Below are 16,352 nucleotides of genomic sequence, written 5' to 3'. Positions count from 1 at the left end.
TCTGCAAAAATGCTTAATTTCGAAGTTTTACCTTAAAACATAATTGGGTAAAAATCGGTGTACTTTTTACACACGGACTTTACTCTTATAGCACGACGATTTTGATTGGTATACTGTTCACAGACATTTAGTATGCATCCAATCACATGAGGTGTTAGGAATATTACATCCAACATGGCTGAACATCGGTTCGTTTCAATATTTTCGCTCCTTCTTCTAGTCATTTTGTGTTTCTTGTTGAACGAAATAAATAGTGACTCTTTGCGAATTTTTACTCCTGAAGATATTAAAGAATTCGATGGATCAGATGTAAGATTTATGGCGTTATTTGTTTTATATATAGCAAATGGTAATTTAAGTACTACTAGGCCTAGCCTGGCTAGGCCTACTAGACCTGCGCATAGCGAGCTAGGCCTAGGAGAAATCTGAGTAGAACATAGCAGCGAGCTAGCTAGGCGGTAGCCTAGCAGGACGTTTCGCCCCTCTGATACCATCGACTCATTATTTTGGGGGCTCGGCTACTACAGTATATGTTTTCTAATTATTATTTGATGCTTTGCAATTTTTAATTGTTTTAGGGCCTTTAGGCCCTAATAATATAATTTTTTAAATAATATTTAAAATTCATAATTCCCAATCCCAAATAACATTTAATTTTAATTTAACTTTTATTTTTCTTTTAGTCTGAAAAACCTATTTATATGGCAGTGAAAGGAGTGGTCTTTGATGTGTCTACTGGAAAAGGTAGGGTACCTACATTAGGCGTATATATAGAGTCAGTCAGTAGGCCTACAGAGTAAAATGGTATACACTTAAAACATTTAACTTAACATTTGATTGATTGTATTGGCTTTGGTGGCGTCAAAAGGTTGAACTTATTTTAAAATTCCGTAGAAAGTCAAGACTAAAATTACTAAAATATACTATTACATTGTGGATTTTACGAATATGTTTACCTGGATCGGATCTACTTTTCCCGGTTCTAGAATCCATTTGGATAGAAATTATCTTATTCAAAACCGATAATTGTTGGATGCGTATATCGACCACCAAAATATCACAGCTTCATTGACGACTTTAACAGCGTGATTTACCTAATTGGTAATGATTCTGAATGTTTTGTTCTTGGCGACTTTAACATCAATCTTTTTGACAGCAAGAACCCATTGACCAAACAGTATAAAGACTGCCTGAGTCAACACAACATTACTCAACTTATTCAAGAACCAACTAGGATACGGATAACACGTTAACACGGATCGATCACATACTTTGCACCAATGAGAACAACGTAACACACGTTGGTGTTTTAAACATTGGTCTTAGTGACCATCTTATTACGTACTGTATCAGAAAAAGAAAACGCAATAGAATTAAACTGAATGAACAAAAATTCGCATCAATTCGGGCGTTAAAAAATTACGACATTGCGTCATTCAATGATACCTTGTCAAAAACAAACTGGTCCAGCGTTTACAATGCTACAAATGCAAATGACTCTTGGATTTTATATAAAAAACTTCTCCTCGTTGCGATCGAGAAACATGCCCCACTAAGGCGCATACGTATCAAAGACAAGACCGAAGAGTGGATGACGGCCGAAATTCAAAGTTTGATTCATGAAAGAAATAGATTATTCAAAGAATTTCGAAAGAACCAAACTCAAACTGAACTATATAAGAAGTACTGTAAATTAAGAAATGTAGTTCAAAGATCAGTCAAAAATGCAAAGTCTGAATTTTTCATTAACAAAATATCTCAATGTAAATCTAATCCAAAAAAGTTATGGTCTACCTTAAGTAGCTTAGGTTACAAAAATAACTATAAAGGTGATTCTAATCTAGTTCTCAAAAACGAAAGGGGTGAAATTTTACATGATCCCAAAGACATTGCAACTCGTTTTAAAATTTTTTTTACTGATACCTTTAAAAAAAACCTTCCACCTAGGAAAAATTTATATAACCCACATTCAGCAAAATTTAAAAACTAATATGATAAAAATATAATTAGATTTAAACTCGAGCCTGTTAGTGATGATTTTGTACACGCTGAATTAAGCAGATTAAATATTGGTAAAGGTGCTGGCCCTGATGAAATTCCTGCTCGTTTCTTACGAGATGGGGCAGGTATCCTCAAGCTTCCACTGACACATGTAATTAATGCATCAATTGTTAGTGATAATGTACCTGATGACTTTAAACTGGCTAAAGTTAAGCCTATTTTAAAAAAGGGTGATCGTACAGACCCCAATAACTATCGACCTGTTAGCGTTTTATGCACTGCTTCTAAAGTTCTTGAAAGGGCAACGTATATCCAACTAGCTAATCATCTTAAAAACAACAATCTGATATATAGCCTACAATCTCATTTATCTCATCGACCATGTTAAATAAAAAAGGGCTAATGGTCAACTTACCAGGATGATTTTGTTGCACATACGTAAAGCCTTTGATTCAGTTGATCATGGTATTATGTAAAAAATTGTATGATATACAGTAGGCTGTGATTCCACTGGCTGGTTCCGGTCTTATTTATCAGACAGAAAACAATATGTTGCTGTTAAGAATGTAACATCGGGTCATAATAGCATAGAACATGGGGTGCCACAGGGTAGTATTCTGGGCCCCTACTTTTCTTAGTGTGTATATTAATGACATTGTTACATCAATTGATCCTCAATGTAAACTTTTTCTTTATGCCGACGATTGTGATATTTTGTATAGCGATCCAAATCCTAACATTATTGAAGCTAAATTGAACGATTGTTTAAATAACTGCAATGACTGGTTAGTTGACAATGGTCTCACGATGCACGACGATGTCAAAACAATGTTAATTTTAAATTAAATGCATTTGGTCAAGACATTGTAGCCAGCAAAGATATAATTTATCTAGTTGTAAAAATAGACCAACATGCTTCTGGTGACCTAATCGCCAATTCTATAATTAATAAAATAAATAGCTGCCTTAAATTTTTGTACAGGCAAAATAAAAATCTAGATAAGTTTAGTAGAAAACTACTATGTTTCGCTTTACTCTAACCGCTCTTCGACTACGCTGCCCCAGCATGGTGTTACGATGTATCACAGCCTCTAAAAAATAAACATCTCAAAATAAAATAGTTAGGTTTATTAATCAATCTAATGTTAGATCTCATGTTGGTCAGTCGAAACTTCAAGAATTAAGACTTTTAAACGTGGTAAATAGGGTTAATTTTTAAAGTTTATGCTATGTTTTTAAGATTTTTAACGACACATTGTACTCTGTACCTAAATGAGCATTTTACACTTATCAGGGATTTTCATGAGAGGTACAGTAGCACTATGTGTAATTTCCGTATCCCAATAATTAAAGGATGTGCTAGCAAAACGTTTTATTTTAACGCTATTAAAGCATGGAACAATCTTCCTCTTTATATCAAGAAATCGTCGAACATAATAACCAGTGAAAAATTTCATCTTAAAATTTTGTTTAGCAATATTGCTAATAAAACTGATTTTTGAGTTGAGAAACATAGTTTTCTATAGTATATTTTGCTACACAATTGTAGAAATGTGTAGCAAGAAGGTTGTTTCGTATAGCTTTTTGCTATGCTACACTGGCGAAATTATTCCCTGATAACCTCTTTTAAACAGACTCTAAAATCATTGTATTTTTAAATTATTTTTTTAAAAAGCATTTTACAAATTTTAAATATTTTGCTATTATACTTCGTATTTAACATTTTGGATTTTAAGTGTTAATCTAATCTCTTTTTAGTATAAGGAATCTGTGCAATTTGTTTCTCTGTGTTTCTGGACCCCAATGGAAATAGGTTTTTTACTTTGTGGGATATCCTTTTAACTCGAGTCTGTTGTACTGATTTTAATTGTTTACATGTTTTTATTGTATGTATCTGTGTTGACTCGGTTAATAAAGAAATCAATCAATCAATCAAACATTTTTGAACAAATGTAGCAATCCCAGATATAAAAAATAAAGCTAAAACTGTTTGCATTGTATTATTTAAAATAAAATAAATTACAATATAATAAGTAGGTAATGTACTAACTAAAGATTTCACTTTTCAATAAAACATTTACTGTAGAATATGATAAACAATAACTACAAGAAAATTGCACCCAAAAGAGGAGAAAAAAACACCATTTGTAATAATGTATATGATAAAGATAATGTATAAGATACTGTTTTGTTAACTGTATTGTTAACATTATACTATGGACCTAGGTCTATGATTATTTATACTGTACATTGGAGTTTTGGTTTATTATTATTTGTTTATAGATTTCTATGGTAAAGGTGCTGCATATAATGCATTAGTAGGTAAAGATGCAAGTAGAGGTGTTGCTAAGATGTCACTTGAACCTGATGATCTAACCAGTGATGTGGTAGGTAGAATGCCATTTACTAATGAGTAATAAGTTTCGTGTGAAAAACTAATAAATAACCATGTGTTTGTATTGTTTATGCCTGTTCTTATGATACACACATACTACCTCGAAGAGAAGCCCATACTATCTTGAAAAGAAGCCCAGTGTGCTTGATTTCGAGAACGGCTTTGTTTCAAGATTACTTTTGTAAACCAAAGATGGAGGTCCCTTTTTGTTGCGAATGGCTTCTCTTCAAGGTTTTACTGTGGTATACAAGCGATAAATGAATATATTTTAACTTATTTAAATGATTTATTTTGAAGCTATTACTATTTGATTAATTTGAAATTTTTTTTCAGACTGGTTTGACTGAGCAACAGCTTGAAGAGTTGGATAAGATTTTCAAAAATGTTTATGTTGCTAAATATCCAGTTGTTGGCCACATGTCTTGGAACTTGGATAACAACCACCCAGAGCTGTAAAGGATAGGTTTCTAGTTGGATGCAACGACATAAGCACAATGCAAAGGATTTGACCAATCACAAATGATAGTTGATATGATCCATATAATAATAAATAACATGTCATTCTTATGCATAAAGGCTTTAAGCGCTTCACTTTATTACCCTGGTTAATTTTGGATCGAACACGAATGGAAACATATTTATTTGTTTTGAACTTACTTACTAGGTACCCATTTGTACACCTTGGTGGAGAGAGGCAAACGTAAGTAAAGTGGCTTGCGTAAAGACACAAGCAATGCGATAAGCGTTGGACTTGAACTCATGATCTCGCGAGTAGTTGAACGTTCAACACGCCCTTACATGGTATTGGAATTTTATTAGTTTTAGAAGATACAGTAAAGCCCCAACTCAAATATGGTTGCTAAAAATGCTGAAATTGAAAGGAGATTAGAACAGAAAGAAAGGCTATGATATCTCAAAGTTGTTTTTACTTTATTTATTGAAATTCTAATTTTGTTGTAAACATGTTTTGGTTGCAAGACAGACAAGATGTAAGCAATGTAGAAATAATATTTGGTGAAGGTTTTATTTAAATATTTTTATTGGAATAGGGTAAACTATTTGAGTATGGTTTAATTGATAGGAATATATTCACTAATAACTTAACAAAAGTTAAAAAATATTTGTTTTACAGTATGAAAAACTGAAGCATGGATTTTAATGTATTTAACATTTGTCATAAAACAAAACCTTGTTACTGCCACAATACAACAAATTAGGTATGAGAATAATGATGGCCTTAATTGATACATAGAGATATTAGTTCACTATGATATCTATGATTGATACTACAGTTTAAAAATGCAATATTTAAATGTTAAGCCAACAGCAATAAAACATCCTTTTTGTTTGAAAATAATATATATATTAAACATTCCAGTCTGCAGTACTTTATAAAACCTTGATAAAAATATTTAAAAGTGTATTAATGTAGTTTTTGTATCTGTAATTGTGAAATGTGAAACAGTAACCTTTTCTTTTAGTGTATGGAATGTAATTTGTATAATGATTATTAAATTAAGATACATTGGGTGGTTACAGATATACTTCTTTTTGTTAATTATTTTAAAGTAAAGTACAGTAGTGTATGAGAAAACTGTATATTGTATACATAACATGTTAATGTTATGTAATCTTGTGCCATTACACACTCTTACTGCTTTTTATCACAGGAACGGTTTATTTTCTAATTTAACATATCTTAGTATAATAATTTCATTATTTATTCTTTGTATGACATTACAAATATTTTTATATAAGTTTGCAGATGGTAAATAAACTACATTATTTTGTATAATAATTCAATGTGCAGTTTGGTGTTTATTATTTGAACTCTATAAATTTATACCAAAGACTAACGTAAAGTGCACTATATAGTAAAAGCTTTGTTGCAACCACCAACTTCGAAAAAAGAATTGTTTTTCTCTCCTTTTTTAAAATATACATAAAACAAATGTTCTACACATAACTATAATGCTTTTAATATTGACAACAACCCAACATGTGGTAGAGCTTGTTTGAGGTTCCAAACAAAAAAAGAACATCACTATTTTCCAAACAGTACTCTTATAGGATTGATGACAGATCTATGAAAATAAAATTTTAAAAAGTAGTAAAATTAATAGTGGTAGAATGAGTCGTCTTGGATAAGGACAACAAACTGTGGGTCCGATAAACACAAAATTCTTGGTGCACTTTATTATTATATAACACCTAAATAAATTCCTGTCATTTGATTGGACTAATGTGGGTCACATGGCGTGCAATAGTACGCACTATTAAATGTTCGTTTAATAGTACTTTTTTTCGTGTATGAAAAAAAAAACTATTTGCGTTTGGAAAATATTTTGTTTTATACTATTGCTTTTAAAATACAACAGCGCCACCTATTTTGTACTTTCGCCGGGATTTGAATGTTATGACTGTTTTTTTGCGATGGAATTACATTTCTGGAGAGATATATGTACTAATTTTCAAAAAGGCATTTAAATTAGCTTTAGATCGTTTGTAGGATTTTGATTAATTAATGGAAACATCTCTAAAACGTGGAATCGTTGGAAAAACCATAATTAGCCTAGATGAGTTCCAATTGTTGAAGTTTTGCCTTTCAGCCAAGCTAGGTCTAGACTAGGCCTGAATTAGTATTAATTAGGCTAAACCTATCCTATAGCTTAGGTGTTTTAGCCTTGCTAGGCCTAGGATTGTTTAGTCATTTGTTGACATAATTAACGCAAAAGTAGGTGTGTTTATAAAATCCATATAAATATAACATTTAATATAAAATTATTAAAAACTACTATGTTACTGTTTTATCAATGTGAATCAAATGTAGGCCAGGCTAGGGTGCCTACCTTTTATTTGATTCAAATGACAGGAATCTATTTAGGTGTTATATAAAACAAATAAATGTTTTATATTCGTGTAATGGTACAAATAATGGCATTTGGTGAATGATGAAAGGTTAATATAACCTTTCATCATTCACCTCATGCCATTATTTGTACCATTACACTCATAAACATTCATTATTTGTATACTAGTACATCTTTCGGGACGAGTTGGGGGTTACTCCGGCGTAAATACGGTAGGTCTAGGCTTCCTAGTTCTGTAATAATCAATATGATGATTATAGAATGAATGAAGGTGCTATCTCAGTTGTACTACAATAGAAAACGGCTTAAAATCACAGATAAATTCTGGGACTGTAGAGTAGTGTTTGAAAACACATGGCCAATGGGTTTTAGAAAACACACGTGTTGAACATAATCTAGAGGCACCACACCAGAGGTCCATGTGTATAGGAAAATCGTAATATTCTGAAGGATCATGTACAAATTATTCTACTGCAGTTACTACAGTAACTACATTTGTTGCTGCAATAACATGATTTTAGTTTGTTAAAGGCAGTGTAATAACAGTGTGTGATTACCCAAAAAAGCTTGCTAAATAATTGTGTGAACAGGTTAAGGAGTAAACAAAATGGAGTTTACTGCAGTAGAACATTCATAATTGTTTTTTTTTTAATTTAACCAAGATATACTCCTTTTTAGTATGAAATGGTTTTAGTTTTTTAACATATTTCAAAGCATCTCAATAAAGTAGAGCGTCACAGTTCTGATGTCACCAACCTTTGCTCTGGACCCACCCTTCTAAAAGTTTAACTTGATGTTACTGTACCTTACAAAACCATGTACAAAGCCTACACGTTCAGTTTCTTCAGGATTCACATTTTCTTTATCTTCAGTAGGCCTAGTTCGTCTTGGAGCCTTTAACTTTAATTGTTTATTTTCCTGTAAAATGTTGTCTGCTGGTTTATTACTGTGCTTTCGTTTTCTTCTGTAAGATGCCACTGATTAAATAAAAAAAAATTTTAAAAATCTACAAACAAAAGTATATTAACTATTATAGATTTTTTTTATACAATATTATACACATAGTACAATAGAATATCAAAATATGTACACATTCAGGAAAGTAAAATCTGATAGGAAGAACAGCCAGTAGAACAGGCAATTGTTGGATGAGATTATGGTGAGTAAAGACTGGCCTACCCCTTGTACTCAATAGACTGGTGAGCAAATTATCAAAAGAATGGCGCGGCTGAAATGACAAAAGGCCAACATTATCAGAACAACAGACAGGAGAACAAACTTCAATTGCATTACACATTATCACCATATATTTAAATTTAGGATTTATGATTTTTCATATTAATATCTACGAAAAAAGTAATGGCATTTATTTGATAAGTTAGCATATAGTACCTTCAGGTTCAGTAGGTTTAGTGTCAGTTTCTGCAGTGTTAGCAATCATTGGCTCAGTTGCATATGCATTGGAATAGTTCTCTCTGGATATGGCATTACACTAGGAGAAAACATAGAAATTCTGTAAGAGAGAGTGTTTACATTTGTTCATTATACTGTACAATATTTGCGATACGCACCTGCACGTATCAATTGGTATCAATATTTTCATATGTACTTTTTAACTGTATATTTTTTATTTATTGTATTAACTGTTTTATGTATGTTTAGTAAGTTAGGTCATCAACCATGTACAAGCTTTGTGTTGATGGGCGCTTTCATCTTTTAATGTATTTTCTATTTTTTTCAATATTTCTCTTTTGGATGAATAAACTTATTGAAATGAAAAATGTATTCCAAATTAGCACTTTGAAGGTTTTAAACTATATTTTTTTTTTTTTTTTAATTTTATTCATACTCATCCAACAGCGAGTAACTCGCCAATTACAGGATGGATAAACTATTTAATAATTTATCGTGCTTATAAACTAAGTCTCATTTGAGGCTTAGGGGGTGGAGTTGAAAGAGTCATGAGTTACAACCCTGCACTAGGTCAGGATTGAACCCGGGACCTTGGGATTGGAAGGCAAGCACGTTAACCACCAAGCTACAGCTCCACTCCATATAATATGATATCAACACCATGTGTTGTGGGTTCGGAATGACCGGAAATTGTACTGTAGAGCTTTTAAACTTTGGTGGGCGAGAGGTACCCACTCTAGGCAGGTATTTCTCTAGTAATTCTATACAGTAAAACTGAAATATAGAGGCAAGTCATTTAATGATAAATAATTTGGAATTATGTGAAAAAAATATATATACTGTATTATATTTTTTATCAGATATTTGCAGATAATTTGTGTGATATAATATTAAGCAAGTTTTTTCTGTGTGAAAAAAGTCTAAAGTCTGTTTTCTACCAAGCTAAGGATCAATCTATTCATTCAATTTGAACATACTTTGAGCTGTGATTTTTTTTATATGTTTTCATACTGCATATAAGAGCTTTAAAAGGTATTTTAAAAATGACTCAATTTGATGTATTTTCAGCACTATTTCTTTCCCTTAATAAAAAAACAGCATATTTGCAACCACTCAGATTGCATTCTCTCCATCCTTCCAAGACCAAAGTCTTGGTGGAACGGTCATCAATGAGCAAGGTTATTCCAGATGGAATTCTCAAGCTCTGCTTCACGCTCAGAAGAGAATACTTACACTCATCCTCATGGGTTTGCAATTTGATCAACTTTATTCGTTTCTCCGTGAAACAAACTATAGAAATGATCCCTTAAAGTATGATCTTGGTTTTTACATAGACTTTGATGTGTATATATTCTACAATATTATTTATCAAAAACAAATGTTGAATTGTACAAAATAACAAATATTTTTATTGAGACATCGTTATAAAATAATTTTCATCTGTAAATGAATATTCTACTTTAGATGACCTACCAGATACAGATTGACTCAAATTGAAACATGGAGGAACTGAAAATAATTAAACAATAATTTAAACAAATGATATTAAAATTCGTGGAATCATTAATTTCAGAGCCAATAGAGGGGATGAGTGCACTGAGATATGGACTTAATCATACTAACTATTGAACTTGTCAAAATTACTACAGTTGAACATGTTTGGAAATAAGCAACAAAAAAAATAAATAATATTAATAATAAAAAAAGGTGGACTATTGAAATATTTTTATATCTGATATTTGTAGATAATATGTGTGAGGATATCAAGCAAGTTGTAACATTTTCTGTGTAAAATAAGTTTATAATATATTAAAAACCTACAGTACAACTGAAGGCTTGTTAATATATTCAATGCTACACATACACATTTGTTCATTATCCAGACAAAAATAATAACAATTTTAAAATTGATTTTGTGAATGCCAACAGTTTCTGAATATTTCTTCCGTTTTATTAAAAAGCATATTTGCAACCACTCAGATTGCATTCTCTCCATCCTTCCAAGACCAAAGTCATGGTGGAACGGTCATCAATGAGCAAGGTCACTCCAGGTGGAATTCTCAAGCTCTGCTTCACACTCAGAAGAGAATACTTACACTCGTCCTTGTGGGTTTGCGATTTGATCAACTTTATTCGTTTCTCTGTGAAACAAACTATAGACATGATCCCTTAAAGTATGATCTTGGTTTTTACATAGACTTTGATGTGTATATATTCTGCAATATTATTTATCAAAAACAAATGTTGAATTATATAAAATAACAAATATTTTTATTGAGACATTGTTATGCAATAATTTTCATGTGAAAATTCTACTTTAGATGACCCACCAGATACAAATTTACTCAAATTGAAACATGGAGGAACTGAAAATAATTAAACCATAATTTGAATAAATGATATTAAAATTAGTGGAATAATTAATTTCACAGCCAATAGAGGGGATGAGTGCACTGAGATATTGACTTAATCATACTAACTATTCAACTTGTCTTACTACAGTTGAACATGTTTGGAAATAAAAAAAAAATATTTTAAAAATACAATAATGGTGGACTATTGAATTTGAAATATTTATTTATCTGATATTTGCAGATAATAATATGTTTCAGAATATCAAGCAAGTTGTACCATTTTCTGTGTGAACTGTGTTTACAATCTGTTAGAACCCTACAACTAAAGGCTTGGAAATATATTCAATGCAATGTGACTGTTTATACATATATTCATTATATTATAGCAAAAAAATTATAATTTTAAAATGATTTGTTTGTGTGTTTGTAAACAGTTCTGAATATTTTTTTCCTTTTGTTAAAAAACAAATTTGCAACCACTCAGATTGCATTCTCTCCATCCTCCCAAGACCAAAGTCTTGGTGGAACGGTCATCAATCAGCAAGGTCATTCCAGATGGAATTCTCAAGCTCTGCTTCACGCTCAGAAGAGAATACTTACACTCGTCCTCGTGGGTTAGCGATTTGACCAACTTTATTCGTTTCTCCGTGAAACAAACTATAGAAATGATCCCTTAAAGTATGATCTTGGTTTTTACATAGACTTTGATGTGTATATATTCTGCAATATTATTTATCAAAAACAAATGTTGAATTGTACAAAATAACAAATATTTTTTATTGAGACATTGTTATAAAATAATTTTCAAGAATATTCTACTTTAGATGACCTACCAGATACAAATTTATTCAAATTGATACATGGAGGAACTGGAATTAATTAAGCCATACTTTAAACAAATGATATTAAAATTAGTGGAATAAGTAATTTCAGAGCCAATAGAGGGGATGAGTGCACTGAGATATTGACTTAATTAATCATACTAACTATTCAACATGTCAATCTTATTACAGTTGAACATGTTTGGAAATAAGCAACAACAAAAAATAATAATAATATAAGAAAGGTGGACTATTGAAATTTTTAATATCTGATATTTGTAGATAATATGTGTGAGGATATCAAGCAAGTTGTAACATTTTCTGTGTAAAATGAGTTTATAATATATTAGAAACCTACAGTACAACTGAAGGCTTGTTAATATATTCAATGCTACACATACACATTTGTTCATTATCCAGACAAAAATAATAATAATTTTAAAATTTTATTTTGTGTATGTCAACAGTTTCTGAATATTTCTTCCATTTTATTAAAAAACATATTTGCAACCACTCAGATTGCATTCTCTCCATCCTTCCAAGACCAAAATCTTGGTGGAACGGTCATCAATGAGCAAGGTCATTCCAGATGGAATTCTCAAGCTCTGCTTCACGCTCAGAAGAGAATACTTACACTCATCCTCGTGGGTTTGCGATTTGATCAACTTTATTCGTTTCTCCGTGAAACAAACTATAGAAATGATCCCTTAAAGTATGATCTTGGTTTTTACATAGACTTTGATGTGTATATATTCTGCAATATTATTTATCAAAAACAAATGTTGAATTGTACAAAATAACAAATATTTTTATTTAAACATTTCTTTGCAATAATTTCCATCTGAAAATGAAATTTCTACTTTAGATGACCTACCAGATACAGATTGACTCAAATTGAAACATGGAGGAACTGAAAATAATTAAACAATAATTTAAACAAATGATATTAAAATTCGTGGAATAATTAATTTCAGAGCCAATAGAGGGGATGAGTTCACTGAGATTTTGACTTAAATCATACTAACTATTGAACTTGTCAATCTTACTACAGTTGAACATGTTTGGAAATAAGCAAAAAAAAAAAATAATAATAATAATACAATAAAGGTGAACTATTGAAATATTTTTATATCTGATATTTGTAGATAATATGTGTGAGGATATCAAGCAAGTTGTAACATTTTCTGTGTAAAATGAGTTTATAATATACTAGAAACCTACAGTACAACTGAAGGCTTGTTAATATATTCAATGCTACACATACACATTTGTTCATTATCCAGACAAAAATAATAATAATTTTAAAATTTTATTTTGTGTATGTCAACAGTTTCTGAATATTTCTTCCGTTTTATTAAAAAAACATATTTGGAACCACTCAGATTGCATTCTCTCCATCCTTCCAAGACCAAAGTCTTGGTCGAACAGTCATCAATGAGCAAGGTCATTCCAGATGGAATTCTCAAGCTCTGCTTCACGCTCAGAAGAGAATACTTACTCATCCTCGTGGGTGTGCGATTTGATCAACTTTATTCATTTCTCCGTGAAACACATTATAGAAATGATCCCTTAAAGTATGATCTTGGTTTTTACATACACTTTGATGTGTATATGTTATGCGCGATTTGAACGATTTGCGCAATTTGAAATTGCGCAAAAAAAATCCTTGCGCAATTTGAATTGAAACATGTGTTTCAAATTGCGCAAGCAACGTATTAAATTGCGCAAGTAATCTGCAAATTGCGCAAGGTTTTTCGACAGATTGTGAAATCATGCACACCCATATTTATATAGTAATTTCTAAGAATGATTCAAAATTAAAGATAAATATCGCATTTCCTTATTTTAATAGTGCAAATATTGTTATAAGTTAGCATACCGTCGAAGAACCGACGAAGGAAAACGAAAGCGGTGGTGTTCCACCAGGCGGGCGCGGCGCGGGCGGTCGGCTATACTACTCTAGCCTAGCTAGGGTCTGGACTACTGATACTGACTAGGTTACATGGCCTAGCTTATTAAACTAATATTAAAAACTTAAAAAGTGAGTATTAAACATTATCTTCATTGAAATGGTCTTATTTATATAATAAAATACTAAATTTTAAACTCCTCTGCCTAGGCCTAGCCATGTATGGGAAAATTTACAGTTCGTTTTCAAATTGCGCAAAGGTGTCATATTGCGCAAGAACTATCTTGCGCAATTTACAAATTGTGCAGCGCAATTTAAAATTGCGCAAAGATTTTCTTGCGCAATTTGAAATTGCGCAAGTTGATTGCGCAATTTAAAATTGCGCAAAAAAATCCTTGCGCAATTTTAAATTGCGCAAGAATTCTTTGCGCAATTTCAAATTGCGCAAGGATTTTTTTGCGCAATTTTAAATTGCGCAAATCGTTCAAATCGCGCATAACATATATATTCTACAATATTATTTATCAAAAACAAATGTTGAATTATATAAAATAACAAATATTTTTATTTAAATTTCCATCTAAAAATGAATATTCTATTTTAGATGATCAATCAGATATAAATCTACTCAAGCTCATAAACTTGAATGAATCAATTATTCCAAAGCTTAAACACGGATACAGTACAGTATTATATTAAGTAAGTGGATTAATTAATTTAAGTGCCAATAGAGGGTGTAAATGTACTTATATATTGACTGACGCATACTTGTCAATCATACTACAGTATTTAACACTCACTGATAAAACTATAACAAAATTGTGCTATTGAATATTAAAAATTTTACCTGCTTTTTGATGTTAGTTAAATATTAACATTTTTGTGTGAAAAGGGTTTAAAGTTTTCCCCTACTGGGAAATCTATTCATGCAAATTGAGCATATACCGAGTTGTGACTGATTACACATTTTTTTTGTATTGCTTTGTGTTAAACTGATGCTTTTTAATTGCGTGAATAAATTAATTTGCTTAGTTAAAAACAGACTTTTATAAGTTAGAGTTAATTTGCCTGTATATTGATAATATTTAGTAAGAGATTCTTTTTACATACCTGTCTTTTTGTTGGTAAGTGAGTGACAAGAGGCACCAGTTTTCTCAACCTAATTTTATAAACAAAATCATGGCAGTATAACAAGTTCTTGTTTTTGGAAAACTTTGTAAGATTTTTATTCTTTGGAGACCATGGCTTTATTGCTGCAATGAGAAAATATAGATTAATAATAACACAGTTTACATACAATATAACATACACGATTCTCTGTACAGTATCTCCACATTATGTGCCCAATATCATAGGCAAATTTGGCAATACAGCATCACATATGAATCACATGATGTATAGGCTGTAAAAGTTATGATACAGGCATCACATGTGACACTGTATCAAAGAATTAGCACCGGAGAGAATATAATTCATACTCATTCGTAAGGGAAAGAAAGGATGTTTTTGTTAGGAATATATGAATAGTTAATAAATAATAACTAAGTAAAGTTTTACCTTCTATTTTAGGAAAAAAAGAAATATACTGTAAAAAAAGGCTAAAATTCTCACATCTTTCCCTTTCAGGCAAGAATTCTTAGCAATAAGCTTTATAATGATCGGATACTATACTTACACGGCACAGCTAACAGATGATCACTTTTGATGGGGTACAAGTTTGCCATTGCAATAACTGCCCGCAGCAAATCTTCTACTTCATTGTGAAACACTTCATGGTCACACGGTACCTCACACGTCATTGTGATAATCACCTTATAAAGCATGTTATCAGCTCTTATGTACCGTACATTAATACCAGGAAGTTTGAACTGAAGTGCCATGTTGGTCCTGAAAATTTTTTTATAATAATTAATATAATAAGAATCATTTTTTTTAAAGTAAACCAATTAATGTCTGTTATAAACACAGTCAGATGACATAGCTGGGATATATTTTACCTGTATTTCTACTAGACTTTATTATACACATTCTATTACTACTACTACCTACTGGGTACTGCTGGTATTTTACTACCTACCTAGTAGGTAGGCCTACACCTGTTTCGTGCGTGGTGGCTAGACACGGTCTGGGCCTGGCTGGTACTATTACTACTAGGCCTAGGCCCTACTTACTAGGCCTAGTTAGGCCTCTAGCCTAGGCCTACTTCTACTCAATCTAGCCTACTAATAATAGGCGTAGTAGTAGGCCTAGCTAGGCCTAGCCAGGCTAGGCCTAGCCTAGCTAGGCCTATGTATGTCTAGCCTCTAGGGCTAGACTAGGCCTAGCCTAGCCTAGTAGGCAAAAGGTAGGATCATGTATCAATAATACATATTCCAAAGAATGAAACGACAAATAGAATGATCTTTGAATATTATTATTAACAGTATGCAGTTTAATTAGATTATAGGACTTTAGTAAACAGCAAAAGAACTTACAACAAAGTTGTTATAAAAACCAGAGAAAAACTTTCATCCAATCCCCTTCCGTACGTTTGTTGTGACGTAAAAAATAGAGGGCGCCATGTAATCAAAGCGCCATCAATCAATGGAA

General features: G+C 31.5%; 2 protein-coding genes and 5 non-coding genes across 7 annotated transcripts; 1 reads left to right on the top strand and 6 right to left on the bottom strand.

Moving 5' to 3' along the window:
- Positions 1–127: 127 nt before the first annotated feature.
- LOC140060558 (neudesin-like) lies at positions 128–5,381 on the top strand. The gene is made up of 4 exons (XM_072106826.1): positions 128–309; positions 684–744; positions 4,285–4,388; positions 4,730–5,381. The coding sequence occupies exons 1-4, from the start codon at positions 175–177 to the stop codon at positions 4,850–4,852; spliced, it is 423 nt and encodes a 140-aa protein (XP_071962927.1). The 5' UTR covers positions 128–174; the 3' UTR covers positions 4,853–5,381.
- A 718-nt stretch (positions 5,382–6,099) lies between these two features.
- Positions 6,100–16,287, bottom strand: LOC140060557 (uncharacterized). Its single transcript, XM_072106825.1, has 6 exons — positions 16,238–16,287; positions 15,439–15,650; positions 14,874–15,016; positions 8,659–8,758; positions 8,072–8,243; positions 6,100–6,480 (listed from the first exon to the last, which is right to left on the bottom strand). The coding sequence occupies exons 2-6, from the start codon at positions 15,641–15,643 to the stop codon at positions 6,441–6,443; spliced, it is 660 nt and encodes a 219-aa protein (XP_071962926.1). The 5' UTR covers positions 15,644–15,650; positions 16,238–16,287; the 3' UTR covers positions 6,100–6,440.
- Positions 9,788–10,000, bottom strand: LOC140061369 (small nucleolar RNA U3). Its single transcript, XR_011847421.1, has one exon. It is a non-coding gene; the product is annotated as a small nucleolar RNA U3 (small nucleolar RNA).
- Positions 10,651–10,863, bottom strand: LOC140061375 (small nucleolar RNA U3). Its single transcript, XR_011847426.1, has one exon. It is a non-coding gene; the product is annotated as a small nucleolar RNA U3 (small nucleolar RNA).
- On the bottom strand, positions 11,509–11,721 carry LOC140061373 (small nucleolar RNA U3). The gene has a single exon (XR_011847424.1). It is a non-coding gene; the product is annotated as a small nucleolar RNA U3 (small nucleolar RNA).
- Positions 12,364–12,576, bottom strand: LOC140061368 (small nucleolar RNA U3). The gene has a single exon (XR_011847420.1). It is a non-coding gene; the product is annotated as a small nucleolar RNA U3 (small nucleolar RNA).
- Positions 13,228–13,438, bottom strand: LOC140061374 (small nucleolar RNA U3). The gene has a single exon (XR_011847425.1). It is a non-coding gene; the product is annotated as a small nucleolar RNA U3 (small nucleolar RNA).
- Positions 16,288–16,352: the final 65 nt, after the last annotated feature.

This window comes from Antedon mediterranea, chromosome 10 (genome assembly GCF_964355755.1).
Source record: "Antedon mediterranea chromosome 10, ecAntMedi1.1, whole genome shotgun sequence".
Lineage (NCBI taxonomy): Eukaryota > Metazoa > Echinodermata > Crinoidea > Comatulida > Antedonidae > Antedon > Antedon mediterranea.
The sequence above is the reverse complement of the archived record's forward strand: the minus strand, read 5'-3'. Positions and strand labels throughout refer to the sequence as shown.

Excerpts from the sequence above, each read along its gene's own strand:
- LOC140060558 (XM_072106826.1), top strand. The coding sequence starts at position 175 with ATGGCTGAACATCGGTTCGTTTCAATATTTTCGCTCCTTCTTCTAGTC. Across the intron at positions 745-4,284 it reads TGATGTGTCTACTGGAAAAG|ATTTCTATGGTAAAGGTGCT; the intron begins GTAGGGTACCTA and ends ATTTGTTTATAG. Across the intron at positions 4,389-4,729 it reads ATGATCTAACCAGTGATGTG|ACTGGTTTGACTGAGCAACA; the intron begins GTAGGTAGAATG and ends ATTTTTTTTCAG.
- LOC140060557 (XM_072106825.1), bottom strand. The coding sequence starts at position 15,643 with ATGGCACTTCAGTTCAAACTTCCTGGTATTAATGTACGGTACATAAGA. Across the intron at positions 8,759-14,873 it reads ACTTACCAACAAAAAGACAG|TGTAATGCCATATCCAGAGA; the intron begins GTATGTAAAAAG and ends GTTTTCTCCTAG. Across the intron at positions 8,244-8,658 it reads TAAACCTACTGAACCTGAAG|TGGCATCTTACAGAAGAAAA; the intron begins GTACTATATGCT and ends TTATTTAATCAG.